The sequence below is a fragment of the Rhinopithecus bieti genome, unplaced genomic scaffold (genome assembly GCF_001698545.2).
Source record: "Rhinopithecus bieti isolate Rb0 unplaced genomic scaffold, ASM169854v2 scaffold_6380, whole genome shotgun sequence".
NCBI classification, from domain to species: Eukaryota; Metazoa; Chordata; class Mammalia; order Primates; family Cercopithecidae; genus Rhinopithecus; species Rhinopithecus bieti.
In genome coordinates, this window is record NW_016806642.1 from 7,719,293 (window position 1) to 7,731,829 (window position 12,537).

A 12,537-nucleotide genomic window follows, 5' to 3' on the forward strand; every position below is an offset into this window, starting at 1 on the left:
GGCAAAGGATATGAACAGACACTTCTCAAAAGAAGACATTTATGCAGCCAACAGACACATGAAAAAATGCTCATCACCACCAGCCATCAGAGAAATGCAAATCAAAACCACAATGAGATACCATCTCACACCAGTTAAAATGGCAATCATTAAAAAGAGGGGAAACAACAGGTGCTGGAGAGGATGTGGAGAAATAGGAACACTTTTACACTGTTGGTGGGAGTGTAAACTTGTTCAACCATTGTTGAAGACAGTGTGGCGATTCCTCAAGGACCTAGAACTAGAAATACCATTTGATCCAGCCATCCCATTACTGGGTATATACCCAAAGGATTATAAATCATGCTGCTTTAAAGACACATGCACATGTATATTTATTGTGGCACTATTCACAATAGCAGAGTTGGAACCAACCTAAATGTCCATCAATGATAGACTGGATTAAGAAAATGTGGCACATATACACCATGGAATACTATGCAGCCATAAAAAAGGATGGGTTCATGTCCTTTGCCGAGACATGGATGAAGCTGGAAACCATCATTCCGAGCAAACTATTGCAAAGACAGAAAACCAAACACCGCACGTTCTCACTCATAGGTGTGAACTGAACAATGAGAACACTTGGACACAGGGTGGGGAACGTCACACACCGGGGACTGTTGTAGGGTGGGAGGAGTGGAGAGGGGTAGCATCAGGAGAAATACCTAATATAAATGATGAGTTAATGGGTGCAGCACACTAACATGTCACATGTACACATATGTAACAAACCTGCACGTCGTGCACATGTACCCTAGAACTTAAAGTATAATTTAAAAAAATAAAAATTAAATTTAAAAAAAGCTTCTGCATAGCAAAATAAGTAGTCCACATAGTCAACACAGTAAACAGACAACCTACAGAATGGGAGAAAATATTTGCAAAGTATGTCTCCAATGAATGACTAATATTCAGGTTCTAGAAGGAACTCACACAACTCAATAAGAATAAAACAACTCCCCATTAAAAAGTGGGAAAAATACATGAACAGACATTTCTCAAAAGTAGATATATAAGTAGCCAACAAACTAACAATCCTGCAATTAAAACCACATTCAAACCACAATGAGATACCATCCCGTATCAGTCAGAACGGCCATTATTAAAAAGTCAAAAAATAACTGATATTGGCAAGGATGTGGAGAAAAGGGAACACTTACACACTGTTGGTGGGGATGTAAATTAGCACAACTTCTGTCCATGTGGAAAACAGTATGGAGATCTCTTAAAGAACTAAAAATAGCACAACCATTTGACCCAGTAACTCCACTACTTGGTATCTACTCAAAGGAAAAGAAATAGTTCTATCAAAAAGACTCAGGTACTAGTACGTTTATTTCAGCACTATTTGTAATACCAAAGTCATGAAAGCAATCTAAGTGTCCATCAACAGATGATAGGATACAGAAAATGTAGTATATACCAGGGACTACTATACAGCCATAAAAAGAATGAAATTATGTTCTGTTCTGTTTTGTTTTCAGCAACATGAATGGTGCTGGAGGCCATTATTCTAAGTGAAATAACTTGGAAACAGGAAATTAAACACTCCATGTTCTCACTTATAAGTAGAAGCTAAACAATGGGTACACACGGACTTGCAGAAGAAGATACTAAACATTGTGGATCCCAGGATGAAGGAGGCTGGTGGAGAGGGGGTGAGGGTTGAAAAATTACATATTTGGTATGATGTTCACTATTTGGGTGATGGGTATACTAGAAGCCCAAACCCCAACACTATGCATATATATCCATGTAATAAACCTACACATTTATCCCCTGAATCTATAAAAATAAAAAAATTGTTAAATTAAAAAAAAACATATTTATATAAATATTTATGTAAGCCATTTAAGGTCAATATGGCATTTGTGCCAGGCGGGGGGGTGGCTCACGCCTGTAATCCAAGCACTTTGGGAGGCCAAAGCAGGCAGATCACGAGGTCAGGAGTTTGAGAACAGCCTGGCCAACATAATGAAACCCTGTCTCTACTAAAAATAAAAAAATTAGCCAGGCGTGGTGGCGGGCAGCACCTGTAATTCCAACTACTCGGGAGGCTGAGGCAGGAGAATCACTTGAACACGGGAGGTGGAAGTTGCAGTAAGCCAAGATGGCGCCATTGCACTCCAGCCTGGGTGACAAGAATGAAACTTCATCTCGAAAATAAATAAATAGGCCGGTCGCGGTGGCTCAGGCCCGTAATCCCAGCATTTTAGGAGGCCGAGGCAGGCAAATCACGAGGTCAGGAGATCGAGGCCATCCTGGCTAACACAGTGAAACCCCGTCTCTACTAAAAAATACAAAGCATTAGCCAGGCATGGTGGTGGACGCCTGTAGTCCCAGCTACTCGGGAGGCTGAGGTAGGAGAATGGCGTGAACCCAGGAGGCAGAGCTTGCAGTGAGCCGAGATCGCACCACTGTACTCCAGCCTAGGCGGCAGGGCAAGACTCCGTCTCAAAAAATAAATAAAAATAAATAAATAATTAGTTAATTAAAAAATTAAATGGCATTTGTACAATTTGCACTATTTAGGCAATTTTTAATTTCATACATTGGATGCAGTTGGATCTGTCTTTCAGCAACAAAAGTTCTACTATCACATAAAAGAAGTTCCAACTGAAATACAAATCACTATTGGCTGAAAGCAAAGGCTTCCAGGTGTATTGCATCTTCAGAGGAATATTTCCAGAAGAAAAAAAATGATCTTCTGTCAAATTCTAATTGAAGTATTTCTTACTTCTTAGTTATATAGCTAGTCACGTTTTTGTTTTTGTTTTTTTCCTTTTAAGAGACAGGTCTGATTCTGTCACCCAGGCCAGCATGCAGTGGCAACTTTTTTGCTCACTGAAGCCTCAAACTCCTAGGTTCAAGTCATCCTCCTGCCTGAGTCTCCTGAGCAGCTGGGAATACAGGTGGGTGCCACCAGGCCCAGCTAATGTTTAATTTTTTGTACAGAAGGGGTCTCCCTATGTTGGCCAGGCTGGTCTTAAATTCCTGGCCTCAAGCGATTCTCCTGCCTCGGCCTCCAGAAGTGCTGGAATTACAAGCGTGAGCCACCAAGCATGGTTAGAATTACTGCACCCAGTAAGTCACTCATTCTAAATTGAATATGTGTTTCCATGATTATCAACTTTTGTTCATCTATACATTTATAAGTTGATAATTAAAAACTGACATGCGGCCGGGTGCGGTGGCTCAAGCCTGTAATCCCAGCACTTTGGGAGGCCGAGACGGGCGGATCACGAGGTCAGGAGATCGAGACCATCCTGCTAACATGGTGAAACCCCGTCTCTACTAAAATTACAAAAAACTAGCCGAGCGTGGTGGCGGGCGCCTGTAGTCCCAGCTACTCGGGAGGCTGAGGCAGGAGAATGGCGTAAACCCGGGAGGCGGAGCTTGCAGTGAGCTGAGATCCGGCCACTGCACTCCAGCCTGGGCGACAGAGCGAGACTCCGTCTCAAAAAAAAAAAAAAAAACTGACATGCAGCCGGGCACTGTGGTTCACACCTGTAATCCCAGTACTTTAGGAGGCCAAGGCAGGTGGATCACTTGAGCTCAGGAGTTTGAGACTAGCATGGGCAACCCAGGAAAGACCCCATCTCTACAAAATAAATAAATAAATAAATTATCTGGGTTTGGTGGTGCTTGCCTGTGGTCCCAGCTACTCAAGAGGCTGAGGTGGGAGGATAACTTGAGCCCAGGAAGTAAGGCTGCAGTGAGCCATGATCGTGCCACTGCACTCCAGCCTGGGCAACAAAGTGAGACCTGTCTTAAAAAAAAACAAAAGACAGATACGTGTTTTATTTTCTCTCAGTATACCTCAAAAAGTAAATCAAGAAGCAGACTAGAATAAAATATATTGTTAAAAGTAATAGGAAATCTGGCTGGGCGCGGTGGCTCACACCTGTAATTACAGCATGTTGGAAAACAAAGGCAGGCAGATCGCCTGAGGTCAGGGGTTTGAGACCAGCCTGATTAACATGGTGAAACCTCGTCTCTACTAAAAATACAAACAGAATTAGCTGTGTGTGGTGGCACATGCCTATAGTCCCAGCTACTTGGGAGGTGGAGGCATAAGAATCACTTGAACCCAGGAGGCAGAGGTTGTAGTGAGCCAAGATCATGCCACTGCACTCCAGCCTTTTTTTGAGGCAGTAATAGGAAACCTGAAGTCTGCAAAACGTCAAAGCATTAGACAAATGAGATTCCCCCAACAAAGGTGTCAACGCTTTATTATTCAAATATATGTAATCAATGAAATTTGAAAGCTTTTAGAAAAAATGATTTTCATCTCCATTTAGAGATGCTCTCAGAGCTTAGTGCATGTCAAGGTGCACATCCTACCATTCTGACTGACATAGTAAGCAAAGAAAACACTTCTTCGATGAACAAATGAGCTGACTCATTTCTCCATCAGTGCATTACACGAGGCGGGACAACATTTCCTGCTGAGACTCATGGAGCAACTTCCAAAATTGAACTGCTCTTCCAAATATAAACTACTTGAGGGATAGAGGGGTGGCAAATTAAATCACCTCTGGCTGAAAGTGGTTCAGGTGGAGAAGGAGATGAGGATGTCTTCCTTCGAACTAGGGTTAGGTGTACCACCTGCCCTGCATTTCGTAATACTTCAACAACATCTTGGTTGGCAAAACCCTGAATGTTCACGCCATCGACCTAAAACATCAAGAGAAACATTAAACAGAGGTTTCAAGTTAGCTACTATTTTTAGCTCTGGCAAAAATGAGGCAATTCCTTTCAGTCCAAAAATAAATTATTTAGGCCAGGTATGGTGGCTCGTGCCTGTAATCCCAGTACTTTGGTAGGCCAAGCTGGGTGGATCACCTGAGGTCAGGAGTTTGAGACCAGACTGGCCAACATGGCGAAACCCCATCTCTACTAAACATACAAACATTAGCCAGGTGTGGTGGCAGACACCTGTAGACCCAGCTACTCGGGAGGCTGACACAGGAGAATCGCTTGAACCTGGGAAGCAGTGGTTGGAGTGAGCCAAGATTGTGTCATTGCACTCCAGCCTGGGTGACAGAGCAAGACAAAGGAAGGAGGGAAGGAGAGAAGGAGGGAAGGAGGGAGGGAGGGAGGGGCGGAGGGGACGGAAGGGAGGTTTTTAAAAAGGGTACGGGAAGGGGAAAAAGGCAGGGAGGGAGCGGGAGGGAAGGAAGGAACGGAAGGGAAGGAAGGAAGGAAACAGCGAAAGGAAGGAGGAGGAAGGAAGGAAGGAAGGAGAAGGGGGGAAGTTGGGGAAGGCGGGAAGGGGGGAAGGGGGAAAAGGAGGAGGGGAAAAGGGGGAAGGGGGTGAAGGACGGGCAAGGGGAAAGGAGGGAAGGGAGGAAGGAGGGAAGGGGGAAGGAAGGAAAGAAAGAGGAAGGAGGGAAAGAAAGAGGAAGAAAAGAAAGAAAAAGAAAAGAAAAGTAAAGAAAAGAAAAGGTGTTGTAAAAAGAAAAGAAAAGACATTATTTAGACCTTAGGATGTATTCTTGAATAAGCGATGTAAAACTAGTAAAACATGCTTGGAGTAAACTTCCTCACATACTAGAAAGCAAATTCAAATTTGTCACTTAACTAATAGACTGAGAGTTATAAAGGACTTTAATCTCTGATGCAATTCAAAATTCAAAATGCCATAAAAGATGACCAGTTATTATACATAGCTCTCAAGATGTATTAATAGAAGTCATCCCTTTTTTTTTTTTTTTTTTTGAGGCGGAGTCTCACTCTGTCCCCCAGACTGGAGTGCAGTGGCCGGATCTCAGCTCACTGCAAGCTCCGCCTTTCGGGTTCACGCCATTCTCCTGCCTCAGCCTCCCGAGTAGCTGGGACTATAGGCGCTTGCCACCTCGCCCGGCTAGTTTTTTGTATTTTTTTTTTAGTAGAGACAGGGTTTCACCGGGTTAGCCAGGATGGTCTCGATCTCCTGCCCTTGTGATCCGCCCGCCTCGGCTTCCCAAAGTGCTGAGATTACAGGCTTGAGCCACCGCACCCAGCCAATTATTATCAAAACTGAAGAAGCCATCTAATACTTCATCCCTCTATTCATATCACCACATGATATTTTCAAGAAACACACTGATCTCCCTCCAATAGGTCTTCTAGTTTTCTGAAAAAGTGTGAGCAAGAATAGTATTCTTAATCTATGTCAAGCCCAATTCCTGAAGTCTATCTGGACCAATAGGCTTCCTCTCTCAATCTTCTTTGAGCTAGCTATAAGTATTTCAACTTTCCCCCATAAGGCTTTTAAAGCCAACAAGTCATGAAATGTGCTTTCTTAGATAGATTTGAAGGACAAGGACTCAAATCATACCACGCAGCATTTGTTTCTATGTTAAGCAATGTGTATGTATACATGTGTACAGACATTAATATAAGTATATATATAAATTGAACTAATTTCTACTAAATGGGGGAAAGGCCAGTTTTAATTGATAAAAGGTAATTATTATATTCTTAAATATGTAAAATACCTCAATTTTAGTTGTACTCATAATTATTAATAGGAAAACTACTTTCACAAAAGATAAAAGAGCTGGTTAATGGCCTATTAATTATAGATAAAATGGGTGAGTTTAAAGAACACAGTGTAGTACTCGCAGGGTATTCTAGAAGAATGCTAGAACATCTTTCAAACATATATGTATAGAAAAAATATATTTTTTTACCAATATGTTTAGTGAATCCTTTATTTACTGACAGTGAAAAAAAAGTTAATGTAGGAAGAAGAGTCCAAAATAAGAGATTTTACTGTACAACAAACTTAATTTTTTAAAAAACCTTATAAAACTATATTAAGCTATTCCCCCCTCACATGTATTATAATAATGATCAACCTTTTTTTCAACTAGAATCAAACCTAAAACAGAGGCTAATTACTTACGGCAACTATTTTGTCATTCACTTGAATGCGGCCATTGTGGTATGCAGCACTGCCAGGCATTATACTTTTCACATAAATCCCTGAAGCTTCCCCTTAAGGTGCACAGACATACAGAAAAAGGAAGAAAATTCTAATTAGGCCTTGATTGCAAAATTTGTATCAAGAGGTTAATTAGCTAACGGGGTTGACTGGAGGTTTGATAAATACTATTTTGAACACAAGCAGAGAAATTGATGGATTATTTCAAACTGTCACCATCTCAAGTGACCCGAATTTGAAATGATTTGACTGATGACTACTCTTCTGGAAAAATAATCAGTAATGGAACCCTGATGAAATGTACTCTAATTTAAGCTGGAATTCAGGAGAGCCCAGAGTAAGTCTGACTCTCTCTTAGTCTGTCTCTACTCTTATTACTGATGTGGCATAACACTTCATCATTTTTTTTACCATCACTATGACAAGAGTCTCCTAGGTCTTCCTGCCTATATTTAGATCACTGCTCATGTTAGCTTCACAGACACAGAAATAAGAAAACTACATATTATCTTTTTGTTTGTTTCCTTTTTGAGACGGAGTTTTGCTCTTGTTGCCCAGGCTGGAGTGCAATGGCACGATCACAGCTCACTGCAACCTCCACCTCCAGAGTTCAAGCGATTCTCCTGCCTCCTAAGTAGCTGGAATTACAGGCACCGACCACCACATCCAGATAATTTTCATATTTTTAGTAGAGATGGGGTTTCACCATGTTGGTCAGGCTGGTCTCGAATTCCTGACCTCAAGTGATCCATCCACCTAGGCCTCCCAAAGTGCTGGGATTACAGGTATGAGCTAGCATGCCTGGCCCAGAAAAGCACATATGGTCTTAACAACTACAAACAAAAATTAGTATGAGCTCAGCAACATGAAATAATCTTTATATATTATAAAATAAAACATTGAAACAGACAAATGGCTACAAAAATTTTTTTAATTTAAAATTTAAAACTTTAATTGTAAAGCATGCCTTCCCATGGGCAGAGACAGGAACGGAAACTGGAAAATAAAGCACAATAGATCTGCATGATTTTACATTTATATTTCCAAATAAACTCAAAACATTATTTGTAGGCCAGGTGTAGTTGTTCAGTTGTAATCCCAGCACTTTGGGAGGCTGAGGCGGGAGGATCACCTGAGCCCTGGACTTTGAGGCCAGCCTGGGTGACATAGTGGGATGTCATCTCTATAAAAAATTTTAAAATTAGCTAGGAGTGATGGTGTATTGCCTGTGATTCCAGCTACTCTGGAGGCTGAGGCATGAGGATCACCTGAGCCCAGAAGCTTAAGGCTTGTCTCTTAAAAAAAAAAAAAAAAAAAAAAAAAAAATTTCCGGGCACAGTGGCTCACACCTGTAATCCCAGCACTTTGGGAGGCTGAGACAGAGAGATCACTTGAGGTCAGGAGTTCAAGACCAGCCTGGCCAACATGGCGAAACCCTGTTTCTACGAAAGTACAAAAATTAGCTGGGCGTGATGGTGCACGTCTAATCCCAGCTACTTGGGAGGCTGAGGCAGGCAGGAGAATCGCTTGAACCCAGAAGGTGGAGGATGCAGTGAGCTGAGATCATGCCACTGTACTCCAGCCTGGGCAACAGAACAAGATTCTGTTTCAAAAAAAAAAAAACTGTATAAGAAAAAATAAACATAAATTGCTTCCCATTGCCAACAAAATAAAATATAAATTTCATAGAATCACAGTCAAGGCCTTCCATAATCTGCCCAAATTTATTTTTTGACTTCAATTTCCACTACAACTTTCCAAGAAAATAAGTCTGGACACACCAGACTCTTATTATTACTATCTTTTTTGAAACAAGGCCTGGCTCTGTTGCCCAGGTTGCAGGTTGGTGTGTAGTGGCACAATCACGGCTCACTGCAGCTTCTGCCTCCCCAGCTCAAGCGATCCTCCCACCTCAGTCTCCTGAGTAGCTGGAGCTACAATTTTTTTAATTTTTTATAGAGACAGGGTTTCACCATGTTGCCCAAGCTGGTCTTGAACTTCTGGGCTCAAATGAGCCGCCAGCCTCAGCCTCCCAAAGTGCTGGGATTACAGGCATGAACCACCAAGCCTGGTCCACAGCACACACTTGACATTTCCCCCAAAACAGCTAGCATTTTCATGATTTTACCTTTTCTCTAGCTTCTTTCTTCTGGTAAACTTTGACCTATCAAAACCCTTCTTCTTTTCCATTCATAGCTCAAAAGCTGCCTTCTTTGTGAATTCTCCATTTCCCTCTGACAAACTGAATATGTCATCTGCCATACCATGATAGTTTGCTTGTACAGTGGGCCCCGCATATCTGCAGATTTCACATCTGCAGAATGTGAACCGGGTCTGGTGGTGCGCACCTGTAGTCCCAGCTACTGGGGAGTCTGAGGCACAAGAGTCACCTGAACCTGGGAGGCAGAGGTTGCAGTGAGCCAAGATCACGCCACTGCACTACAGCTCTGGGTGACAGAGCAAGACTCCATCTCAGAAAAGGAAAAAAAAAAATGATAATAATAATTTTTAAAAAAGAACTAAGTGTTTCTTACACATTTGTCTCCCTGAACAGACTTTTCTTATTCATTTTCTACCCTCTCCAGAACTGCTCAAAATCCAATGAATAGAATACAGCAAAAACGATTTTCAAAGACCACTTTTTAAAAAGCATGTTGAGTTGTGTTTGGATTTACCTGCTCCCTGCCACCCCTAACTACCCAGTCCAAAAAACTTTTGAGGGTAAAGAAATAAAATGGGCCAGGCATGGTGGCTCACGCCTGTAATCCCAGCACTTTGGGAGGCCAAGGCAGGTGGATCATCTGAGGTCATGAGTTTGAGACCGCCCTGGCCAACATAGTGAAACCCTGTCTCTGCTAAAAATACAAAAATTATCTGGGCGTGGTGGTGCATGCCTGCAGTCCCAGCTACCCGAAGGCTGGGGTAGAAGAATCTCTTGAAACTGGGAGGTGAAGGGTGCAGTGAGCCAAGATTGCTCCACTGCACTCCAGCCTGGGCGACAGAGTGAGACTCTGTCTCAAAAAAAAAAAGAAGTAAAACATTAAAAAGATACTTTCCTTTCTTCAGTAATGTAAACATGAAATTTTCTCAATGTTCTACCAGTCATTCACTTTCACTTAGGAACAAAATCATAAGTTTAGGAACTAATGATTCCTCTAACCACACTTAACATACTAAAAACTACTCAAAGTGGTTTTTTGCAACATTATTATACAATCCACACTGAGCTCTTTTGAATGTCATTAAATTCTGAACCTAAATAAAGGTGGCACTTAGAATCTAAAGGTTTGAAAAAAGATATTTCATTAGGCTAAAATAGCACAAGGTGGTCTGACATGAATTTCATTCAGGACTTTGAATACATTAGCACTCTTAATCCTTCCACCTGCTGTAAGTATGCAAAATAACAATTTTTTTAAGGAAATGAACTCTGCAATCTTGCTATTAAAAAATACCAGAACATTTTATAACTCTGAATTTTCATATTATTAGCAAATATTTATGGAAAAGTTTATTTTTTTCTTACCCTAATAATTATCTTAAATTAAAGGAATAAATCTTATAGTGAAAGTTACCAAAGCTTTGCAGATAGGAGTTGAGAGAGTTTTATTCAGAGATACTTGAACTGTGTATTTATTCTCATAGTTTATTCCTTTTACATGAAAGGAAAATAGTTCTAATGAAAATGCTTGTTTTAACTTTTTTTTTAGTGATAAAACATAATAGTCACACTCTGGGAACATTTACAATATGAAACATATACAGTAACCAATTTACTTATCACAAATCTAATCTATCATAATATATTAACAATATTCATAATATAGCTATTTTACAAACAAGAGAAGGTACAATTCAAATATTATACACTGAGCTGGCCAACTATATTATTTTGTTAATGGATATCAAGCCAGCTATAAAACTACTGAGATAAAAATGTGACTCTGTAATCACTGAGAAGTGACTGGTTGCTAGCATAGATTCATGGTTTTATTGTTCAAGATTTAAATTAAAATCCTCAAGTATTTAATTTTATTATATAGAAACCTTAACATCCTTTACGATTATTTCCAAATATAAAATAGAAATGATTCATTTACCTGTATGAGATGTTCCAACATAGCCAACAATTCTAATTCCAAGACTCTGCCCATCTTTTTTCACGAGCTCAACATTGTAAGTTTCAAAAAGAGAACTGTCCTAAAAGGAAAAACCAAATTTAATTATATATGCTTAGTGGCATACCTGTGTGTACATAGTCAATCTGCGCAAGGTTTGTCAAGTGTTTTCTTAGCGCCTATGGTAGGCAGAATTTTAAGACGGTCCCATGACCTTCCATCCCTTATGCTACTCCTTATTGATGCCATATTACATGGCAAAATGGAGATTATCCAGGTGGGCCTAATCTCATCACTGGAGTCCTTTAAAGGCAGAGTTTTCTCCTGCTGGCAGTAGAAAGGGAAATGAAAAAGATCTGAATCATTAAGGACTCAACTTGTGGTTTGAAGACGGAGGAAGTCACGTGACAAGTAATGTGGGGGACCTTAAGGAGCCGAAAGAGGTCTCTGGCTGGCAGCCAACAAATAAAAGGGGACCTCAGTCCTACAGTTGCAAGGAACAAGATTCTGCCAACAATCTGAATGAGACTGGACGTGGACTATCCCCACGGCATCCAGAAAAGAGCTCAGCCAGGCCCACACCTTGATTTTGGCCTTCGTAAGAAGCTAAGCAGAGGCCAGGTACAGTGGCTCACACCTATAATACCAGCATTTTGGGAGGCCGAGGTGGGCAGATCACCGAGGTCAGGAGTTTGAGACCAGCCTGGCCAGCATGGTAAAACCCCGTCTCTACTAAAAATACAAAAATTAGCCAGGCGTGGTGGCACATGCCTGTAACCCCCACTGCTTCGGAGGCTGATACAGGAGGATCGCTTGAACCCAAGAGGCGGAGGCTGCAGTGAGCCGAGATTACACCACTGCACTCCAGGCTGGGCAACAGAGCAAGACTCTATCTCAAAAAAGAAAAAGAAAAAAAAGAAAAAGGAAAAAAAGAAGCTACAGCAGCTAAGCAGAGAGCCCAGCCAAGCCCACCCTGAATTCTGACCTACAGAACTGTGAACTAACAAAGGACATTGTTTTAAACCAGTAAATTTGTTATACAACAATAGAAAGCTAATATAACCACTTAGAAAAAAGTTAGGCTATATTTGTACCTGAAAGAACTACGAACATAAAGAAAAATTTAGAAACAAAACGTAAAACCAATTATTGTTCAGTAATATAAAAATATCGACCTAAAACTTATTTTATTTTCTTCTTTGTTGTTGGTTTTTTGTTTTTTTTTTCCAGAGACAGAATCTTGCTCTGTCACCCAAGCAGGAGTGCAATGCAGCAATCACAGCTTATTGCAACCTCAAACTCCTGGCCTCAAGCAATCCTACCCCTTCAGCCTTCCAGGTAGCTGGGACTACAGGTGTGAGTTACTGCATCTGACCCTAAAACTTATTTTCAATACTCGTCTTTTAAACTATTCTGTAAATGAGTAAGGTGTCTAAATACATAATA

General features: G+C 41.0%; 1 protein-coding gene across 6 annotated transcripts in view; it reads right to left on the reverse strand.

Moving 5' to 3' along the window:
- PATJ (PATJ crumbs cell polarity complex component) overlaps window positions 1-12,537 on the reverse strand; it is a 441,042-nt gene that overhangs the window by 378,072 nt on the left and 50,433 nt on the right. For all 6 annotated transcript variants that reach the window (XM_017877225.1, XM_017877223.1, XM_017877224.1 and 3 more), the window contains exons 9-11: window positions 11,074-11,173; window positions 6,935-7,026; window positions 4,578-4,719 (exon numbers count right to left, since the gene is read on the reverse strand). In XM_017877225.1, coding sequence (XP_017732714.1) covers window positions 4,578-4,719; window positions 6,935-7,026; window positions 11,074-11,173 — 334 coding nt within the window. The remainder of the gene's footprint in view (window positions 1-4,577; window positions 4,720-6,934; window positions 7,027-11,073; window positions 11,174-12,537) is intronic.